Source organism: Cherax quadricarinatus, chromosome 27, assembly GCF_038502225.1.
Source record: "Cherax quadricarinatus isolate ZL_2023a chromosome 27, ASM3850222v1, whole genome shotgun sequence".
In the NCBI taxonomy this organism is placed as follows: Eukaryota; Metazoa; Arthropoda; class Malacostraca; order Decapoda; family Parastacidae; genus Cherax; species Cherax quadricarinatus.
In genome coordinates, this window is record NC_091318.1 from 26,427,652 (window position 1) to 26,451,017 (window position 23,366).

A 23,366-nucleotide genomic window follows, 5' to 3' on the forward strand; every position below is an offset into this window, starting at 1 on the left:
GAGTGGGGAGGGGGGGGGGTGTTGCCAGGGATGGGATTTAGTGATTATTCTTACTGCGGCTTTTTGTTGGGTTATTATTGGCTTTAGGTGTGTTGCTGCAGTTGAACCCCAAGCACAGATAGCATAGGTGAGGTATGGATATATAAGTGAATGGTATAGTGTGAGAAGTGCAGTTTGCGGTACGTAGTATCGTATCTTGGAGAGGATCCCCACCGTTTTGGATACTTTTTTTGTTATGTGTTGGATATGGGTGCTGAAATTTAGGTTGTTGTCGAGGTATAGGCCAAGGAATTTGCCCTCATTATGTCTGGCAATTAGAGTGTTGTCGATCTTAATGTTAAGTTGCGCAACACCTGCTCTGCTACCAGTGTTAAGTGTAAGTTTATTGGCTGTCATCCAAGTCGATATTTTGAGCAGCTCCTCGTTAACAATGGTGTTGAGGGTGGCAAGATTAGGGTGGGAGATGACGTAAGTCGTGTCGTCAGCAAAGAGAATCGGTTTCAGGTGTTGGGATATGTTTGGAAGATCATTGATGTAAATGAGGAAGAGCAGGGGTCCAAGGACACTTCCCTGCGGAACTCCAGTATCAAGCGGCTGTATTGATGAGGCTGTCTTTAATGGTGACATACTGATACCTATTAGAAAGGTAGGATTTAAAATATGCAAGCGCATGGCCTCTTATACCATAGTGGTCAAGTTTGTGGAGTAGGATGCCGTGGTCTACTGTGTCAAAGGCTTTTCTTAGGTCAATAAAAATTCCTAGCGGATATTCCTTATTTTCCAATGCTGTGTAAAGCAGGTCTAGCATTTTTATAATTGCATCATTAATGCTTTTATTTTTCCTGAATCCAAATTGGCAGGGGTTGAGTATGCTTTGTGACGTTATAAATGAATATAGTCTCGGGAACTAACATGATGGTAAATCTTCGGATCATTTCAAACTTCCTTACAGGTGTATGGAGATGTTAGTCCTGAAGCAGTTCCTCCTACTCGAGTGTCAGTCTCACGCAGGTGCTGAATGGCATCGTGAAAAATAAAGTGCCAAGCGTTTTAAGCTGACAGAGGCTCGAGGCTCCACCGCTCCTGGCGACGAATGAACAGTTTTGTGCTTCACAAAGCACCAAAGTAAATGTTTGGTAATGCCAACGTTGCGTACACCGACTAACTTGAACTCGTCCTTGCATCTTAGAGATGAACTCAGGTAGCTAAACTCAGGTAGCGTCTTGTGTGTTTACTAGACTCATTAGTTACGCATCATCCACGAACATGAACAGGTAGGAATCAATCTCTGCGAGAAAGGTCGTTGACATATATCAACAAACAGCAGGAGTCCCCACAACTGATCCTTAAGGACTCCACCTTTCATTCTTTCCCCCAGTTTGACATCTCTCTCACTACAACGGCAGTGTTTGTGTATCACGAATTCTTTCATGAAATGAAGTTCACTCTACTCCAGCATGTGTGTTGACCTGTGGCTGGAGACGTGGGGGTTGAGTCTCGGCTCCTGACCTTATTTTTTCAATTACAAAAGATCGTTCAAAATTCTTTACCTCCTGGGTTCCACCAGACTTAAAACTTTTTTGTCACCGTTTCTTAAGGGCAATTGTCTGTAAAACACTTGACCTGTTTGTGAGTGTGTGTCTTGATTTTAAAATATATACATATTCGTGTTTCAGAACACACACAAAAAGGTATAAACAGTGAAATCAACCATTACTTCACCTAGCGTCAAAGGAAAGCTCACATTAACAGTGACTGCATCATTTGCTGTCGTGCGACTGTTCCATGACCCGGTTTTAACTATTGGACGCTTCAAGTGACACTCGCCTGTCGTTGAGGTAAGTGCACGTCAAAACGTCAATTTACATTACAGGGTTGTTTGTACACACGGAGAGTAGAGTGGCGTTGGTGATGCATGTGTGAGTATCGTGTGTTGGTGATGGTAGAGTGTAGTGGTGGTGTTGACGATAGTAACAATCGAGGTGATATTGAGGTTGACAGTTATACTAGTTGTGGTGAGATCGATTGTGGTGTTGGTAGTAGTAAGGAGTGTGATGGTAATAGCCGGGATTGTGGTGATGGTAGTATTGTTGATAACGTTATAGAGGGAGAACACTAAGAGATTTCCATCTCTTCTCTACCCCTTTGCTTCCAGTCTTCCATTCTTCTTTCGTCCAATCTTCGTTCCTTCCTGTCTATTTCTACTCTCCCTTCCCATCCCTTACTCTCCCTCTCCAACCTGCCTTCATTCTCTCCGTCCATCTATGTATGTAAATCCTATTACTGATCCTTCCCTCCATCTATCCAGTCATCCCTCCCTCCCTATATTCGTCCATCGGTCCATGGCTTCCCTGTGGTGGACCTTTCCCTCCCTTCCCAGTCTGTCACGCTGGTTACTTCCCCTTCCCTTCCCTCTCTCTTTCTGCCTTCTATCCCTCTTCTTCCCCTCTCCCCTCATCCTCCCCCCTCCTCTTATCACGCTGATAAACCACTGAGGAGAAATTCAATTAAACTCTCACATGACTGACGTATTTAACTATTTTTTTCTCAAACAAAATACAGTATTGTAAACACATGTATTGTCACATGACCAGATATATTCTATGTCCACGAAATTTTATAACGATTGTAAAATATATCACCCCCCCCTCCCTATCCTCCTCTTCCATTTATAGTGACACGGAAGTCTCTTAATATATTTTTGTGTGAGTCGTGCCGAATAGGTAAAACTTGCTATTTTGGCTTAAATAGCAACGCTCTTCTTGCCGAATAAGGCAAGTGAAAATTTGTGTATGCAATAATTTCGAAAATCATTCTGAACCTAACGAAAAAAAATATGTTTCATTATGTGTGTTTATTATTACATTATTGTAAACTTATCTAAAATATATTTAGTTGGATTAGGCTAAATTAAATTGCGCTTGTTATAATAAGGTTAGGTAAGTTTTCTAAGGTTCTTTTGGTACAAAATTATTAATTTTTACATAATATAGATGAAAAAATATATCTTTAAACGTATAAGATAAATTTTTAGAAAGGACTTAATTTTAAACGAGTTCTTGCTAATTGACTAGTTTATATTTGTGTGTATGTGTGTGTGAGGTTATGCATAAGTCGATACCTCTACCATCTCAGCCTAGTCTCAATATTAGATGAACGGTATACTTATCTGCGGCGTCATGGGTTCCATACCAGATGTGAATTAAAGGTTGCAACCTTCGCGTGATAGCTGCAACTCAGCAAGTCTGGTGGCGAGTGTTCAGGTAAGAATAACTACTCGTCATTGCTCGCTTCCTGCTGTCAGCCAGCCAGTCAGGGAGACTTTTAGGATGTTCAAACACCACAAACATGTGGTAGACTAAAATATTTTTATTTGTTGTAGCTGATGCGTGGCAGTGACCCATGCCGTTAACACCCCAGTACACAAAACACACACGAGAAAACTCCAGCAATAGGCAAGGCCAGGAGCTGAAACTTTACCCCTGTCAGCTACAAATATGTTTGTATGAACTTCTACGTGCCCCCCACATACGGGTCCAGGAGCTGAACCTTATAACCATACATAGAGTATATTCAGGTACAATAAGACGAGGAAATACAAAGGCTCACTCCCGACATTATATTACGAGTGTGCTGTGTATAAGGTTTCATAATTATGTGTTATGTACTGAGGTGGTGGTCGTACTTCATGTTACTACAATGTGTTATGTACTGAGGTGGTGGTCGTACTTCATGTTACTACAATGTGTTATGTACTGAGGTGGTGGTCGTACTTCATGTTACTACAATGTGTTATGTACTGAGGTGGTGGTCGTACTTCATGTTACTACAATGTGTTATGTACTGAGGTGGTGGTCGTACTTCATGTTGCTACAATGGTCGGGGCAGCAAGTGTCTCCTACCATGAAACAACAGTGAGGTGAGGGGGTAGCGATTTTCCCCCGAGAGACCCCTCACTTTTAGGACTCTCTGGGGGAAGGGAGAGAGAGATAGAGAAAGAAGGGGAAGGGAAGTGGTTGGAGTTGAGAGTTTTTTGAAGGTTTGGAGACAAACAGGCAAGGATTTGAAACGAAAGAGTAGAGTTAATTAAATAAAAGGAGAAAGACGAAGAAGAGGGGGAGTGGATTGATGGGAAGTGGAGGATGTGTAGTGGATGGACGGGAGGTGGAGCTCAAAGGCGCTCCTTGTGATCGTTTTGAACATAAGCATATCTCTTTAATGCAAATATGTTTATGTTCCATGTTCTTACGGGTCGAGTGCGTTGTGCGTGTGGATACAGAGACGTTCGCTCGCTACGTCTTCAAATATTGCGTCACTGCGTCATCAACCACTGCGATTAGGCATCTTTAGCCATTAGCAAATGATCAGTAATCACCAAGTGTCTCACCTTAAACACGAAGTACTTCACCTACCCAGGTTCACGTCCCTTTAAACGAATATTCTCGCCTCATTCCTGAAGAGGATCTCGAGTAGAATCGAAATATATATCATTGCAGTGTTAGCACCCCGCCTCACACCTTCGCCCAGCACCACCACAACGCGATAACGGAATGAAAATCCCATTTATACTTGAGTACATAATCCGGATAATCGCGGTGAATGGATTGCGTCATTCATCGTGTTGACATGATGAATAACAGGAGGGGTGGCCCGCGGCCACATGCTCAGGCCCCAGGACGCCCCGGGGGGTGCCAGATCCTCCCCGGGCCACTGAGGGTTAGATACGTGTCCCCAGGGCTCGAGGGCCACCCAAGAGAGGCTTGGTGCTCTCTCTTAGGTCCACTTATTAGGGAGCTTGGTGTCCTCTTTTTAATTCCACTAAGGGGCCCAGTATTCGCAAGTTTAAAGAAACATCCTAAGTCCGTTGAGGCCAGTAGCGACTAGCAACCTGCTCTCAGGGATGGTAAGACCTACTTCCTCGTCCACGGTTCATCAGGGAAACCCTACGGCTTATCCAATCTCACTAAGGGTCAGACTAGTGCCCCAAGAACAATATGGGTTAATAGCTTCTGCAAGGGCCAGTAAGGCTCAATACTTGTTCGCGACGAACTCATCAGGAAATCAACAACTAACCCTAAGAGATAGGGAAGCGCTAACATGGCCGTTTAGGGTCAAAACAAGTGCCGCCAGGTCACTAAGGGTTACAAGTTCCTCCGCTGGTTACCTGAACGTGCTCAGGGCCAAATAAATGCTCCCAAGTAGCAGATTAGATCAGCAAGGACCGCAGTGTCTTCCCTAAGACCACTAAATCGGAATCACTGAATTCCTCAAAGGCATTAAGGACGAGAGAAAAATCCTGTTAAGGGAGTGCGGCCCATCGCTTACCCATTGAATGAGGGAGGAGTCTTACATATGTCGGAAAATGTGTTGCAGGTAAACGTGGAGTTTGTAAACAACACCCATTCATCGGGCGACAAGGGGATGAAAGCTGAATAATCCCTAGAGGTCAAATGAAGCTACAGAGGTACGGTAATGTAACTGTTACATTCTTAATGTGATTATTACTTTTTGTTTTCTCTCTGAATCCTCTCCGCCTTCCGCTGCCTCTGCTTTCCCGTCACAGGTACGGAGTGGCAGCCCCTACACTCTCCTCCACCCCAAGTGATCACTGTGTAGACTCGCAGCAGATCTGGTGTTTCAGTTTTCCAGACACTGATGGTCAGCACCTCGTGCTGTCGAGTGTTTTTGTCCTCAGTACACTAATGGTCAGTACTTGATTGTGTTACATGTGTGCCAATCTTCAAAACTTAGCAATGGCCAGTATTTCATTTAGTTGCTGATGCATGCGTGTGTTGCTGCGTGTACCGTTGTGTGTCTGTGTATGCATATGCTGGTGCTGTTATGCGTGTGCCTCTTGCGTTTGTAAGTGTGCATGTACTGTTGTGTTGTATATGCGTGTGTGTGTGTGTGTGTGTGTGTGTGTGTGTGTGTGTGTGTGTGTGTGTGTGTGTGTGTGTGTGTGTGTGTGTGTGTGTGTGTGTGTGTGTGTGTGTGGTAAGTTGATGAGCTTCACGGGGGGCAGACTGTTGACAGAGTTAAGTGGTTGTGTTTGCGTGTTGCAGTGGTCAATACTGCCCCATCACCGCCCTCCACTCACCCGTCCTCACTCATACACTATTACTTAATGAATACTTAATAGTTTTGAATGCATATTGCACGAGAATTGCTGCTGTGTAGTGCTTACAGTTGGTGTTTGTGGAGAACCAACCGAGGTGATGCCCGCGTGTTACCTGTGCCTAGTATCTAAGGTTCCCCCCCTCCTCGCGGCCATACCTGGAGCTAGCCTTCTCTCAATTACTTTTTTGGGTGGCCCGCTAGCCCACGTAGCCATCACAGCCTGGTTAATTTGACGCTTTGTTAATAGTCAAGTTTCTTTTTCAAGGCTTCTGCAGGTAGTCTTGTAGCTGCTACTAGCAGTTTGACAAGTCTTGAGACACGGATGTTGATACAGTGTTCTCGTGTTGCGATGATGCTTCTACCAGCAGTGATATACCAGCCTAGTTGTCTCTCTTAGGGATTATTATTATTAGTAGTAGTAATAGTTGTAGTAGTAGTGTTTTTTAGGGAAACACTAAACCCGTAGGGGTCATACAGCGCCTGGGGGAGAGTGAAAGGACATTCATACTCGATTCCAGAGAATGTAGTGCAGCCAGTTGCTCAGGGTTGACCCTTTCCTCTCCGGGACTGTGTCCACAAATTGGCTGATGTCTGGTTTCTAACACTTTAGATTGTACCACATCCACCCTTGAGTCTAGGTGCGTGGTCTACCTCAGGGTGCGTGCGAGTGCGTCTGGTTACGCTGCTTTGTAAGGATGGTAATCATAGCCCTAATGGTTAAAGAAGTGTTACGTATTATTAATATTAGTAGTAGTAGCAGTAGTAGTTGTAATAGTTGTAGTAGCAGCAGTAGTAGTAGTAGTGTGGGATCTCCTCTGGTGAGCGTGGTAGTAGCCGTGGTCAGTAAAAGGGGGGAAGGGTGAGCGTCGGTGGGGGTCCTAGTTGGTGTGGGGGAATTACCCTGGGCAGCCTGAAGGTCACAACGGACACGATGATGGAGGCACCATGCTTACTACCCTTCACCCTCCCACAGTCCTCCCTCGTCACCATGCTTACTATCCTCCACCCTCCCACAGTCCTCCCTCGTCACCATGCTTACTACCCTCCACCCTCCCACAGTCCTCCCTCGTCACCATGCTTACTATCCTCCACCCTCCCACAGTCCTCCCTCGTCACCATGCTTACTACTCTCCACCCTCCCACAGTCCTCCCTCGTCACCATGCTTACTACCCTCCACCCTCCCACAGTCCTCCCTCGTCACCATGCTTACTACCCTCCACCCTCCCTCGTCACCATGTTACAGGCTTCCCGGGTCGAGTGGAGACTGCCACGCGTTTTCTGGGGATGAGGGTAAAGAGGGGGGCAGGGGCAGACCCCAGACAGTATTAGGGTAGAGAGGTTAAGAAAATCTTACTGCGCCAGTCAGCGTAGCTCTCAGTCAGACATTTTAAATTATACTCGTATTTGTCTTGAAGTTTTTTCGTATTATTTCAACTGCATGCCGCTCCCCTCCCCCACAAACACATATATCCGCCTCTACTGCAGTTTTCTTAACGACAGTAAGTATCGTCGTTACAGTGGGCTCTCCGATGGGACAGGTGACGTCATTGCAGACCACAGGAAATGAGCCGAAGAACATAAAATAAAAAGTTTATCTGGAGGGTCTACGTCGGACGCAGTTCTATTTTCGGCCGTCATTCCACCAGGAAGTTCTCTTTAGTCTGCCGTCACTTACACCACCACCTTCAGGAAGGTCTCTTTAGTCGGCACTCACAACACCTCCTTCAGGAAGGTCTCTTTAGTCGGCAGTCAGTTCTATCACCACCTTTAGGAAGGTCTACGTCTTTGTACTGGTCTCCCTTACATTACATGAGCCATCACCATTCCCTGAACACCAGACCATCACAGCGGCTTCTCTGGCCCCTCCTCCAGTTGCCCTCCCTGCAACACGCATCCCTCACTAACAAACACTCACTATGTTTGCCCTGACGTCATCCACCCTGCTATAGGCAAACACGCATCAATGTGTGCTTAAAACTGCCTCGTGGTGAGTGCCCATAAGCAATGACCAATGTCTGCCGAATACCAGGAAAATACAGCTCGCTAGCAAAAAAAAGATTACGGGTTTGCATATTATTCTTTGATGAATAATGAAAGATTTTTATTACTTTCTCACTAGTGTAGGTGTGTGTGTCTGTCCACGTTACTTATATATTGTTAAGTGGTTGAGGCATTATTTCTCCCCCTCTTTATTTCTTCCCTTTTATTATCCACTTCCCCCTTTATGGAAATCACCCAACCACAACCCCCACTTCCCTCAATCTTCCTTCCCTTTTGCTTGTTTTCCCCTTTCTTCCCTGCCTCCTTAAGTCCGTATGTAAGTTTATTTAGGTACAGGTACACAGAAATACACATAACGCTGTTGTACAGCCACATTAAGAGGAAAACAACAGTCAAGAACCAAGCAATCAGACTGATGAAGGGAGATCACAAGAAACGACAAAGAAGTATGTGAAAAGCTCAACACGAGATTCAAGGAAGTGTCTTCAGTGGAGACAGAAAGGACTCTAGCAAACCGGGATGGAAAGGAACCCCAACAAGTGCTGGACACACTACTGACAACAGAGGAGGTGAAGAGGCGGGTAAGTGAACTAGATACCTCAAAGGCGGACATCTCTCCGAGTGTCCTGAGGGAGCAGAGGCGCTGTGTGTGCCACTAACAACAACTTTCAACACATCTATCGAAACAGGGCAACTACCTGACGTGTGGAAGACGGTAAATGTAATCCCAATCTTTAAGAAAAGAGACAGGCATGTGGCATTAAACCACAGGGAGAGAGTGGACCTTGTAGCGACCAGTGGAGAGGCGGGGAAAGGAGATATGAATCGACCCCTGCAACTAAAATAGGTGAGTATATACACAAGATACGAAGGCTGGAAAAATGCCCTGTGGCTGATAGGAAATGCTATATATATATATATAATGTCGATACAACAATTGGTGGAGTTTCCAATACGTCATTAAATTCTGCTTACCTTCTTGACAGGTGTGACCAGACCAGCCTGGTGAACACGTACACTGGAACCCTCCGTTGACCTCCATGCACGTCCCTCCGTGATGACACGGCCCAGGCGCACACGGGTCCTCCACCACCTGTACACGGGGCAGGAAGAGTTGGTGACACCATGACACCAGTATTAATATTACTGTTAATATCATTATCACTACAACCACTATCATCACCATCGCTACCACCATCATCACAAACAGTAATCACCACCACCATTGCCTCTTTCAACACCAACCACCATCCCCATCATTTTAACCACCATCACTTCAACCAGAAAATATATCAAATTTCTACCAATACAGTTGTACCTAAAGAGACTTAAAATAGATTATAGAGTAACTCATCAAGGACGGTACGTACCTCGCAGTTCTCCCCTGAGAACCCCTCAGGGCAGGTACACCGGTACTCGTCTGGTGCAGTATTCTCACAGGTACCGCCGTTGGCGCAAGGGTACTTGCCGCAGTAGTTGAGATCTGTCAGGGTACACCAAACAACAATGTTAGTCTTGCATAGCTGGGATGCCCCGCTATAAGAATACTAACCAAAGAACGGGTGGGATTTAAACCCATGGCCAGCGAGTCTTAAAACTCACTATTGTTAAGGTACAGTACTGTAGGGTACTGTACCACAAGGTTACAGTAGTATAGTGTACTTAACCACAAGGTTAAAGCACTGTAGTTAGAGAACTTGCCCGAGCTCACAACTTTGATTCAATTCTCGTTAAGTTATTCTCAGTTAAGATACTTAACACACCACTGTACTATTTACTTCAGAATTTAACTTAAATTGCACGAGGACAGAGTGTGGCAAGAGTACATGGGAGAAGCAGAGTACAAAGGAATAACTTACGTCTGTACACTAAACTATTTTCACTGGATGAGAAGAATATATTATATATATATATATATATATATATATATATATATATATATATATATATATATATATATATATATATAATATAATATATCGTGCCGAATAGTTAAAGCTGGTCAACTAGCAAAAACTCTTAAAAATTAAGTCCTTTCTAAAATTTTCTCTTGTACGTTTAAAGATATATTTTTTTCATTTATGTTAATGTAAAAATTAATAATTTTGTACCAAAAGAACCTTAGAAAACGTACATAACCTTATTATAACAAGCATAATTTAATTTAGCTAATCAAACAAAATATATTTTAGATAAGTTTACAATAATTTAATAAATAAACACAATGAAATATTTTTTTTTTCGTTAGATTCAGAATGAGTTTTGTGAAATTATTGGATACACAAATTTTAGCTTGCCTTATTCGGCAAGAAGAGCGTAGCTATTTAAGCCAATATCGCAAGTTTTCATATATATATCGTCCCTCACTCTGTCCTCGTCATATATTGCTCTCATTATTCTAACTCGCGCTCTTACTCTTTCCATTCTACACTATCTACTCACCCCTCCTCCCCCTCCTCTCCACTCCTGCCCCTCTAACTCTCTAGACCCTTCCCCTCCTCACGTCCCTTCGGCTAAATCATTTCATTATCCGGCTTGGCACACACTTTTCAGTCTATCTGACCATCTCTCGTGTTATCGGAACAGAGCGATTAATTTAACTTTCATGAGCTTGTTTTGGGCGAGCGCAGTTACTGTGGTGAGGAATTTATGAAGTACAGCTCTCTTTCTCTCTCTCTCTCTCTCTCTCTCTCTCTTCCTCCACACGCGCGCGCACACAATCCTTGCTCGTCTTAACTCTTATACGGATGGTGTCTATCCTTCCAGAAACACATTCTTGACATGTATATTCTTCCAGACACATGCACACTAGCTACTTCTATCCTTCCAGACACAATTTAACTGCTTCTATGTTTCTTAGAATGCAGTCTGGAGGCTTCAGTCATTCTAGACACACACTAGCGAAGGCTATCCTCCCAGACACACAACTCACAAACTAGTGGGGTTCCGCAAGGATTAGTACTAACCCCACTACTGTTCCTAATTCACATAAAGGCTTAGCCATAAGTCACTAAATTCAGTACTGATTTTATTTGCCGATGATAAGCTAATGTGTGAAGACAAACAGGATACGCGAAGACCTGTCCAGAACGTAAGGTTGATAAAAGAAAGTGGCTGCTGGAGTTCGTCCCAAACTGGGGCAAGATTATCCAAATTAAAGAAAAAAATATACAGCCTAAAAGGTGGTGGCGGTAGTAGTAGTAATAATATCACCTCTCAGTAATAGTAGTGACATTTATAGAACACCTTGACAGCGTAGGTCCCTCAGAGTTCACAGCCATGAAAAAAATATACACAATACAGCCTGGGAGGTGAAAGCCAGTAAATAGAAAGAGAAGAATCTGGGAATGCAGAATACACCCGCCATGTTTCTAGAGATTCACATAAAGTTCATAATACCGGTATTATTCGTAAGATTAGCGGATTATATACGAGCAACTACCCTCGGGGATGTAGCCCCTGTACCTGGAGTTTACCTGGAGAGAGTTCCGGGGGTCAATGCCCCCGCGGCCCGGTCTGTGACATATGTCAGACCTATGACAATGTGTGCAGCTCTAACCAGAATCCCATACATGGTCAAACATACTGATAAATGAGACACTTGGGTATTTTTATTTTGGAATCGTTTCGTTAGCCAGTGGCTTCATCAGTCCGATACAGAGAACGGGGGAAGATGAGGAGTTTGAGGTAATCAGTCCCTCAGCCTGGTGTTGATGTTTTCAGTCCATCAATCTCGACATATGTCAGTGTGTCCAGCATCACCCACACACTGCCAAACATATTCAGAAATTGGCAGTGAAACTAGTGATCAGAAGACTGTGCAAAAGAGAATAAAGGAACAGGATCCCTACGATATTAGAGAAGAAATAACAGTGACGTTACTGCGACGATCAAGATGAAGTATCTGAGAGGACAACACAGATAAACAGAAGTGCGAGGTATAGACGGAAGACACAAATACAGAAGCGCCCGAAGGACACTAAGAAATACTCCAGTCTCAGGGTGACAAATAAGTGGAATGAGGTGGATAAGGAATGGTGAAGAGTGAGGGAAGTGGTGCAGGTTAAAAGGTGGGGCCAAGATCATACACTCCACATCCTGGAAACACAATTCGGCAAGCACAAAGGATGATGTCTTTTGTTCTAGACTAATTATCACCTCACAACACTACCAGTACAACTATGCTGTTGATTCTGCTGCTGCTGCTATTGTTGCTGTTATTGCTGCTACTATTGTTGCTGCTGCTACTATTGTTGCTGCTGCTATTGTTGTTGCTGCTGGTGCTATTGTTGCTGTTGCTGGTGCTATTGTTGCTGTTGCTGCTGCTGTTATTGTTGTTGCTGCTGGTGCTATTGTTGCTGTTGCTGCTGGTGCTATTGTTGCTGTTGCTGCTGCTGTTATTGTTGCTGATGCTACTGCTGTTCCTGCTGCTACTATTGTTGCTTCTGCCTCCATAGCCACTATCACCAACACCACCATCCTCGCAACTTACCCTCCGCCACACCCTCCAACATTTCGCTAGTATTAAATACTGAATTGTTGAGGCATCGATTACGCGAACTCCTGAACCTCAACACGTCTCTTAAATCCCTCAGCTGTTGGTAATCTGCCCAATGTCGGCCTCTAAATCCTACATGAAAGACGGATGTCATTCACTCACAGGCCTCGATGGTGAGGCGGCCGCTCCCTCCCTCCCTTGCTCCTCTCTCCCTCGCTCCCTAGTTCCTCTCTCCCTCACTTGCTGGGTGGGACAAATTGGCTGCCATATGCAACGTCTCTGCCAACGTTCGTGATGCCGCCGTTAACGTTCGTGATGCCGCCGCAAACGTTCGTGATGCTTCCACCCAAGGTTCGTGATGTCGCAGCTGCTAACATTCGAGATGCTGTCACGAACATTTAATATGCCGCCATCAACGTTCGTGACGTCGTCGGCGTCGGTCTTCAGTGAAGTTTGCGGTGCTGCGCGCTACTCCCGGAAGTAATCCCATTAATTTGTGGAGGGTTGAGGTGGCTTGACGCGGAGGGGGGTGAACGTAACTAGGTCTGTGTGTTACCCTGGTGAGGGAGAGAGAACAGGTGTTACGTGGCCCAGGAGACTGCCTGCATGGTTGGCTGCTCGCTTGCTTGGCTGTTTGGTTGACGGGACGAATGGTTGGTGGATTGGCAGGAATGGATTGCTGGATGGCAGACTGGTTGATTGGTTGTATATCTGGAGGGTATTCAGGGGGTCAACGCCCCCCGGTCCAGTCCCGGAGAGTACAAGAACTCTGAGGCGTTTTCAACAGCTGTAATGCTTAACGTACTCTATGTAGATACTCAACAGTCTGATGTAAATAATTTAGGAAACTGACACTTGTGAAACATCTGGGAATCTTTATTACGGAAACGTTTGGCCAGCAAGCGGCTTCTTCAGTCCAATAAAGAGAAGAACAGTGGAAGATGATGAGTTTGAGGTGATCAGTCCCTCAGCCTGGAGTCGACGTGTTTAGTCCATCGTCAGTGTGTGTGTGGGAATGTTTTGAATTTCCTTTTCAAATTCTAGGTGATTTGTGCTTATGTCTGATACCTGATTTGTAGGGTGGGAAGAGGTAATGAAAGGAAGTACTGGGTGGATAGGAGAGAAGAAAGAAGGTATGGATAGAAGGTAGGGGAAAGAAGGGGAAGAAACGATGGTCAGAAGAAAGAAGACAGAAAAAAGGCAAAGCACGTAAAAAATAAGGAACCAAAGGCAGCGAACAAAAGAGATGAAGTAGGGTGGGAGTAAATTAATAAAAAAAATGTAGAGACAGACAAAAGGGAGAGCAGATAATGAAGGGAGGCGAGATAATGGGTAATGAAGTGGTGATATAATGCGTAATGAAGCGGAGGTTAGTGGGGAGAAGAACATGGAATATGAGAGGTGGGGAGGTTGAGGGGGGGGTTGAAGGGGAAATGTAAAGGGTTATGCTCTAATAAAGGGGCGGATGTAATGGAGGCTAGGAGACCCCTTACTGTTCTTGATAGGGGGTGGACGAGAGAGGGACAGGGGGCACCGTTACCCTCCACGGCGTGGAAGTACGGGATAGGAGATAGTGTAGGTAAGGGACAGACGAACTCCTACAACCGCTTCTTCCCTCCATGACGGGAGTGAAGTTAAGGGATACGTATTTTCCGACATATAAGGCGCACGACAAAGGTATCATAATGGTAAATCAGTAATTATATTCAAGGGCTAATTACCCTCTTACTTTACGCTAAAGCATAAGCCAAAGCCTACGCTTGACCCTGAGCATATAAGGCGCAGGCTGGTTTTTCATGAATTTTTGTGGGAAAAAAGGCGCGCCTTATATGCCGGAAATTTGTCACTCTCCACTAATCTTGAAAGGGGTTAAGGGAAGTGACGAGGACTTACCTCCCTTAAACTCTCACTAACTTTCCCGATGTAAGTAGCGGCAGAAGACTCGCACTAGCTTCCTTGCTCTAAATCATCGCTATTTTCACCATCACAATCATTATAACTTTTCACCATTAGAGCCTCAACTATCAACTGTTATCACCATCAGTCTCCACTAGCATCTTGCATCACCATCACTATCCCTCACTATAACTACAAATAACACCATACAATCACCACTATCGTTATTATAATAATGATCAAACTTTTGTCGGTTTTATAATATTAAGAGTACATTAACTATCATGGTCGCCTCAGATGTGTCTTCTATATTGTTTAAAAGTAATATCACTAAAACGACTTTTTTAAGACTATTACAGCATTCTTAAGAACATTTACATGTCTGTTATAGAATTTCGAGAGAGAGAGGATGGATGAATTTTAAGTGTTAAACCCGCCTTAATGAAGGTAGTGCTATAATGAGTGCCAGGGGAAGGAAGGCGGTAGGGTGAGTTAACAATAAGTGTGGCCTGGTATCACCCGAGCAGGCATTAAGTCTCGCTACAGAATAATGTAAGTAATAAGTAAGAGCCAGGCGGCGTCCCCAGACCGGCTGTCATATCCCAGGGGGCTCAGACTCCCCCTGACCCAGTCGGGCCCGGCCTGGTCCAACCCCTCCCTCTATCTCCCCCACCCTGGACTCGAACAGGTGTTACCCCAGGGGGGGAATCTCCATCAGGGAAGGGGGAGGACGAAGGGAGTAAAGTAGCATTTTGTTTACTGGAGAAATGGCCAGCATAGCCGCAAGGGCAAGTGGTTGTTCCCCTCTAGGGACATACAAGTGTTTAATGCGATTATTAAGGTTGATGTCGTAAATGGGGAGGAACTGGACGAATATGATCACAAGGAGATTAAAAAAAAAAGAGGACTGTGTTTGTAAGGGAATAGAGAAAACGGGACAAAGGACAACGATAGCAAAGAATGGAAATGAGAGAGAAAAAGAAGGGAAATAAGATGAAAGGGGACGAGAAGAAAGAGGAAAAAGGGCGGAGTGGTTATTTACCTTGTTTTTTTTCAGTTATTTTTTTACGTAAAAAAAACTGATTCAAATAGCCATCTCAATGAAGCAGACACCCACACACACCTACCTTTTCCCAGCTCACCCCTGTGACAGTGACTCCTGAGCTGGCGAATGAACCAACACAGTGTATCACCTACACTACATGTTAACCTGACACGGGACACTATAGAATAGTGTACATGTTATTAACTGCATAACCCCCTCCCACTGTTCTGACCTTATTTCATGTTATACTGCACCTCCCCTTCCCAGTGTTCTGACCTTACTTGTTATACTGCACCTCCCCTTCCCACTGTTCTGACCTTACTTGTTACACTGCACCTCCCCCCTCCCACTGCTCTGACCTTACTTCAGACTTTCTGCAATTTAATATTCATTCGTGACTTGATAATAATCCAGGATGCACCAAAACTAAGCCAACATCTCATTTAACTTACACTTTTGGAGATAAATTATGATCTGGTGATTTCTGTCTAAGATGCTTTTCTTCAATGCTTTTTATCACAAATATAAAATATGTATATAAATTCATCTTTGTATATAAATGAATAGCCTCTGGTAAGTAGACAAGTCTGGTTTACAGAGCAGTGTTGTTCATTATAAAAAAAAAAATAGACTTTGGTTGAGTTTGTGCCCTTGTGCGTTTAGTTACGGTGATAATAAAAATAGATTTGAGCCTGTGAATAAATTATGTGGTTTGATTGGTCATGTTCTGCTCGCTAACCCACAACATCTGTGAGTACAGTCTGTTTACCCCGTCCCCTCCCACCACCACCCTTCATATTGTCTTACACTGTCGCTTCCCTTCCCTTCCTCTCTTGGCTTAAATAGCAATGCTTTTCTTGCCGAATAAGGCAAACGAAAATTTATGTATGCAAAAATCATTCTGAATCTAACGAAAAAATATATTTCATTGTGTTTATTATTAAATTACTGTAAACTTATCTTAAGTATATTTAGTTGGATCAGGCTAAATTAAATTGCACTTGTTATAAGGTTAGGTAAGTTTTCTAAGGCTGTTTTGGTACAAAATTATTATCTTTTACATTAACATAAATGAAAAAAATAAATCTTTAAACGTATAAGACAAAATTTTAGAAAGGACTTAATTTTACCTATTCGACACAACATTATATATAAATATAATACATATATATTTATATATATATATATATATATATATATATATATATATATATATATATATATATATATATATATATATATATATATATACGTATACACGAAAATAAAAACTTACGTTCATATGTTCATGATATTCACATATACATAGTATGTACATATTTGAGTTGATAATACGCATACATATGTAAATTTCATTAATAATAATCATCATAATAAGGTAGCAGCTCTACCTTATTATGATTATTATTATTATTAATGAAATTTAGAGAAATAATTCACTTAATATGCTGGATGCCTACGCTCCTGCTGCCTCTCACTGACACTGCTACACAATGTTACGCTGGATGCCTACGCTCCTGCTGCCTCTCACTGACTGCTACACAATGTTACGCTGGATGCCTACGCTCCTGCTGCCTCTCACTGACACTGCTACACAACGTTACGCTGGATGCCTACGCTCCTGCTGCCTCTCACTGACACTGCTACACAATGTTACGCTGGATGCCTACGCTCCTGCTGCCTCTCACTGACACTGCTACACAACGTTACGCTGGATGCCTACGCTCCTGCTGCCTCTCACTGACACTGCTACACAATGTTACGCTGGATGCCTACGCTCCTGCTGCCTCTCACTGACACTGCTACACAATGTTACGCTGGATGCCTACGCTCCTGCTGCCTCTCACTGACACTGCTACACAATGTTACGCTGGATGCCTACGCTCCTGCTGCCTCTCACTGACACTGCTACACAATGTTACGCTGGATGCCTACGCTCCTGCTGCCTCTCACTGACACTGCTACACAATGTTACGCTGGATGCCTACGCTCCTGCTGCCTCTCACTGACACTGCTACACAATGTTACGCTGGATGCCTACGCTCCTGCTGCCTCTCACTGACACTGCTACACAATGTTACGCTGGATGCCTACGCTCCTGCTGCCTCTCACTGACACTGGTACACAATGTTACGATGGATGCCTACGCTCCTGCTGCCTCTCACTGACACTGCTACACAATGTTACGCTGGATGCCTACGCTCCTGCTGCCTCTCACTGACACTGCTACACAATGTTACGCTGGATGCCTACGCTCCTGCTGCCTCTCACTGACACTGCTACACAACGTTACGCTGGATGCCTACGCTCCTGCTGCCTCTCACTGACACTGCTACACAATGTTACGCTGGATGCCTACGCTCCTGCTGCCTCTCACTGACACTGCTACACAACGTTACGCTGGATGCCTACGCTCCTGCTGCCTCTCACTGACACTGCTACACAACGTTACGCTGGATGCCTACGCTCCTGCTGCCTCTCACTGACACTGCTACACAACGTTACGCTGGATGCCTACGCTCCTGCTGCCTCTCACTGACACTGCTACACAACGTTACGCTGGATGCCTACGCTCCTGCTGCCTCTCACTGACACTGCTACACAACGTTACGATGGATGCCTACGCTCCTGCTGCCTCTCACTGACTGCTACACAATGTTACGCTGGATGCCTACGCTCCTGCTGCCTCTCACTGACACTGCTACACAACGTTACGCTGGATGCCTACGCTCCTGCTGCCTCTCACTGACACTGGTACACAACGTTACGCTGGATGCCTACGCTCCTGCTGCCTCTCACTGACTGCTACACAATGTTACGCTGGATGCCTACGCTCCTGCTGCCTCTCACTGACACTGCTACACAATGTTACGCTGGATGCCTACGCTCCTGCTGCCTCTCACTGACACTGCTACACAACGTTACGATGGACGCCTACGCTCCTGCTGCCTCTCACTGACACTGCTACACAACGTTACGATGGATGCCTACGCTCCTGCTGCCTCTCACTGACACTGCTACACAACGTTACGCTGGATGCCTACGCTCCTGCTGCCTCTCACTGACACTGCTACACAACGTTACGATGGATGCCTACGCTCCTGCTGCCTCTCACTGACACTGCTACACAACGTTACGCTGGATGCCTACGCTCCTGCTGCCTCTCACTGACACTGCTACACAACGTTACGCTGGATGCCTACGCTCCTGCTGCCTCTCACTGACACTGCTACACAACGTTACGCTGGATGCCTACGCTCCTGCTGCCTCTCACTGACACTGCTACACAACGTTACGATGGATGCCTACGCTCCTGCTGCCTCTCACTGACTGCTACACAATGTTACGCTGGATGCCTACGCTCCTGCTGCCTCTCACTGACACTGCTACACAACGTTACGATGGATGCCTACGCTCCTGCTGCCTCTCACTGACACTGGTACACAACGTTACGCTGGATGCCTACGCTCCTGCTGCCTCTCACTGACTGCTACACAATGTTACGCTGGATGCCTACGCTCCTGCTGCCTCTCACTGACACTGCTACACAATGTTACGCTGGATGCCTACGCTCCTGCTGCCTCTCACTGACACTGCTACACAACGTTACGATGGACGCCTACGCTCCTGCTGCCTCTCACTGACACTGCTACACAACGTTACGATGGATGCCTACGCTCCTGCTGCCTCTCACTGACACTGCTACACAACGTTACGCTGGATGCCTACGCTCCTGCTGCCTCTCACTGACACTGCTACACAACGTTACGATGGATGCCTACGCTCCTGCTGCCTCTCACTGACACTGCTACACAATGTTACGCTGGATGCCTACGCTCCTGCTGCCTCTCACTGACACTGCTACACAATGTTACGCTGGATGCCTACGCTCCTGCTGCCTCTCACTGACACTGCTACACAATGTTACGCTGGATGCCTACGCTCCTGCTGCCTCTCACTGACACTGCTACACAATGTTACGCTGGATGCCTACGCTCCTGCTGCCTCTCACTGACACTGCTACACAATGTTACGCTGGATGCCTACGCTCCTGCTGCCTCTCACTGACACTGGTACACAATGTTACGATGGATGCCTACGCTCCTGCTGCCTCTCACTGACACTGCTACACAATGTTACGCTGGATGCCTACGCTCCTGCTGCCTCTCACTGACACTGCTACACAATGTTACGCTGGATGCCTACGCTCCTGCTGCCTCTCACTGACACTGCTACACAACGTTACGCTGGATGCCTACGCTCCTGCTGCCTCTCACTGACACTGCTACACAATGTTACGCTGGATGCCTACGCTCCTGCTGCCTCTCACTGACACTGCTACACAACATTACGCTGGATGCCTACGCTCCTGCTGCCTCTCACTGACACTGCTACACAACGTTACGCTGGATGCCTACGCTCCTGCTGCCTCTCACTGACACTGCTACACAACGTTACGCTGGATGCCTACGCTCCTGCTGCCTCTCACTGACACTGCTACACAACGTTACGCTGGATGCCTACGCTCCTGCTGCCTCTCACTGACACTGCTACACAACGTTACGATGGATGCCTACGCTCCTGCTGCCTCTCACTGACTGCTACACAATGTTACGCTGGATGCCTACGCTCCTGCTGCCTCTCACTGACACTGCTACACAACGTTACGCTGGATGCCTACGCTCCTGCTGCCTCTCACTGACACTGGTACACAACGTTACGCTGGATGCCTACGCTCCTGCTGCCTCTCACTGACTGCTACACAATGTTACGCTGGATGCCTACGCTCCTGCTGCCTCTCACTGACACTGCTACACAATGTTACGCTGGATGCCTACGCTCCTGCTGCCTCTCACTGACACTGCTACACAACGTTACGATGGACGCCTACGCTCCTGCTGCCTCTCACTGACACTGCTACACAACGTTACGATGGATGCCTACGCTCCTGCTGCCTCTCACTGACACTGCTACACAACGTTACGCTGGATGCCTACGCTCCTGCTGCCTCTCACTGACACTGCTACACAACGTTACGATGGATGCCTACGCTCCTGCTGCCTCTCACTGACACTGCTACACAACGTTACGCTGGATGCCTACGCTCCTGCTGCCTCTCACTGACACTGCTACACAACGTTACGCTGGATGCCTACACTCCTGCTGCCTCTCACTGACACTGCTACACAACGTTATGCTGGATGCCTACGCTCCTGCTGCCTCTCACTGACACTGGTACACAACGTTACGCTGGATGCCTACGCTCCTGCTGCCTCTCACTGACTGCTACACAATGTTACGCTGGATGCCTACGCTCCTGCTGCCTCTCACTGACACTGCTACACAATGTTACGCTGGATGCCTACGCTCCTGCTGCCTCTCACTGACACTGGTACACAACGTTACGCTGGATGCCTACGCTCCTGCTGCCTCTCACTGACTGCTACACAATGTTACGCTGGATGCCTACGCTCCTGCTGCCTCTCACTGACACTGCTACACAATGTTACGCTGGATGCCTACGCTCCTGCTGCCTCTCACTGACACTGGTACACAACGTTACGCTGGATGCCTACGCTCCTGCTGCCTCTCACTGACTGCTACACAATGTTACGCTGGATGCCTACGCTCCTGCTGCCTCTCACTGACACTGCTACACAATGTTACGCTGGATGCCTACGCTCCTGCTGCCTCTCACTGACACTGCTACACAATGTTACGCTGGATGCCTACGCTCCTGCTGCCTCTCACTGACACTGCTACACAACGTTACGATGGATGCCTACGCTCCTGCTGCCTCTCACTGACACTGCTACACAACGTTACGCTGGATGCCTACGCTCCTGCTGCCTCTCACTGACACTGCTACACAATGTTACGCTGGATGCCTACGCTCCTGCTGCCTCTCACTGACACTGGTACACAACGTTACGCTGGATGCCTACGCTCCTGCTGCCTCTCACTGACTGCTACACAATGTTACGCTGGATGCCTACGCTCCTGCTGCCTCTCACTGACACTGCTGCACAATGTTACGCTGGATGCCTACGCTCGTGCTGCCTCTCACTGACACTGCTACACAATGTTACGCTGGATGCCTACGCTCCTGCTGCCTCTCACTGACACTGGTTCACAACGTTACGCTGGATGCCTACGCTCCTGCTGCCTCTCACTGACTGCTACACAATGTTACGCTGGATGCCTACGCTCCTGCTGCATCTCACTGACACTGCTACACAATGTTACGCTGGATGCCTACGCTCCTGCTGCCTCTCACTGACACTGCTACACAATGTTACGCTGGATGCCTACGCTCCTGCTGCCTCTCACTGACACTGGTACACAACGTTACGATGGATGCCTACGCTCCTGCTGCCTCTCACTGACACTGCTACACAACGTTATGCTGGATGCCTACGCTCCTGCTGCCTCTCACTGACACTGCTACACAATGTTACGCTGGATGCCTACGCTCCTGCTGCCTCTCACTGACACTGGTACACAACGTTACGCTGGATGCCTACGCTCCTGCTGCCTCTCACTGACACTGGTACACAATGTTACGATGGATGCCTACGCTCCTGCTGCCTCTCACTGACACTGCTACACAATGTTACGATGGATGCCTACGCTCCTGCTGCCTCTCACTGACACTGCTACACAACGTTACGCTGGATGCCTACGCTCCTGCTGCCTCTCACTGACACTGCTACACAATGTTACGATGGATGCCTACGCTCCTGCTGCCTCTCACTGACACTGCTACACAATGTTACGCTGGATGCCTACGCTCCTGCTGCCTCTCACTGACACTGCTACACAATGTTACGATGGATGCCTACGCTCCTGCTGCCTCTCACTGACACTGCTACACAACGTTACGCTGGATGCCTACGCTCCTGCTGCCTCTCACTGACACTGCTACACAATGTTACGCTGGATGCCTACGCTCCTGCTGCCTCTCACTGACACTGCTACACAACGTTACGCTGGATGCCTACGCTCCTGCTGCCTCTCACTGACACTGCTACACAATGTTACGATGGATGCCTACGCTCCTGCTGCCTCTCACTGACACTGCTACACAATGTTACGATGGATGCCTACGCTCCTGCTGCCTCTCACTGACACTGCTACACAATGTTACGCTGGATGCCTACGCTCCTGCTGCCTCTCACTGACACTGCTACACAACGTTACGCTGGATGCCTACGCTCCTGCTGCCTCTCACTGACACTGCTACACAACGTTACGCTGGATGCCTACGCTCCTGCTGCCTCTCACTGACACTGCTACACAATGTTCATACCACAACTAAAATCTTTTTTACATCCAGTTCACCGTGCGACGAGGCACAAGCCTCTTCTTAGCCCTCACCCTTTCAAACAAGGCATTTTGCTTGTTGTTGTCATTAGGAAAACAATGGAAGCCGGGGCGTTTGAGTGGCCGTCAACGATTGCGATCTTGCATATTTATTCCTGCTTTCATGCGGCAGCAGCGATAACATTGTTCTCGGTAATTGTCGATAAAATTCATTTCCCTGCCGCTCCCACGTCTATTTCTGCATTCACTGCTCGGCCTATCTGTAATAATGCACATCTATCAACCCCTAAAACAATATCGCATCGGATCGGACAGTACAACACCTTACGGGCGAGCAACAGTGGAGTCCGGCACCCGGGCAACACAGGCAGCCCCACCACTCAACCCCACGGGGGTAATATCCTCTCCTGTGCACTCCTAACACGAGGCTGAAAACCACGTACTCCGTGAACCGCCGGGTTACGCCCTGGTTTCCCCCCGCGCGG

At 46.6% G+C, this 23,366-nt stretch overlaps 1 protein-coding gene and 1 long non-coding RNA gene across 5 annotated transcripts in view; one reads left to right on the forward strand and one right to left on the reverse strand.

Moving 5' to 3' along the window:
• Ser (protein serrate) overlaps window positions 1-23,366 on the reverse strand; it is a 358,811-nt gene that overhangs the window by 13,809 nt on the left and 321,636 nt on the right. For all 4 annotated transcript variants that reach the window (XM_070089146.1, XM_070089145.1, XM_070089144.1 and 1 more), the window contains 2 exons: window positions 9,490-9,602; window positions 9,095-9,212 (listed from right to left, as the gene is read on the reverse strand). In XM_070089146.1, the coding sequence (XP_069945247.1) occupies window positions 9,095-9,212; window positions 9,490-9,602 (231 nt within the window). The remainder of the gene's footprint in view (window positions 1-9,094; window positions 9,213-9,489; window positions 9,603-23,366) is intronic.
• LOC138853285 (uncharacterized) overlaps window positions 1,526-23,366 on the forward strand; it is a 44,675-nt gene continuing 22,834 nt past the window's right edge. The window contains exon 1 of the long non-coding RNA XR_011392494.1: window positions 1,526-1,838. This is a non-coding gene — a long non-coding RNA (uncharacterized lncRNA). The remainder of the gene's footprint in view (window positions 1,839-23,366) is intronic.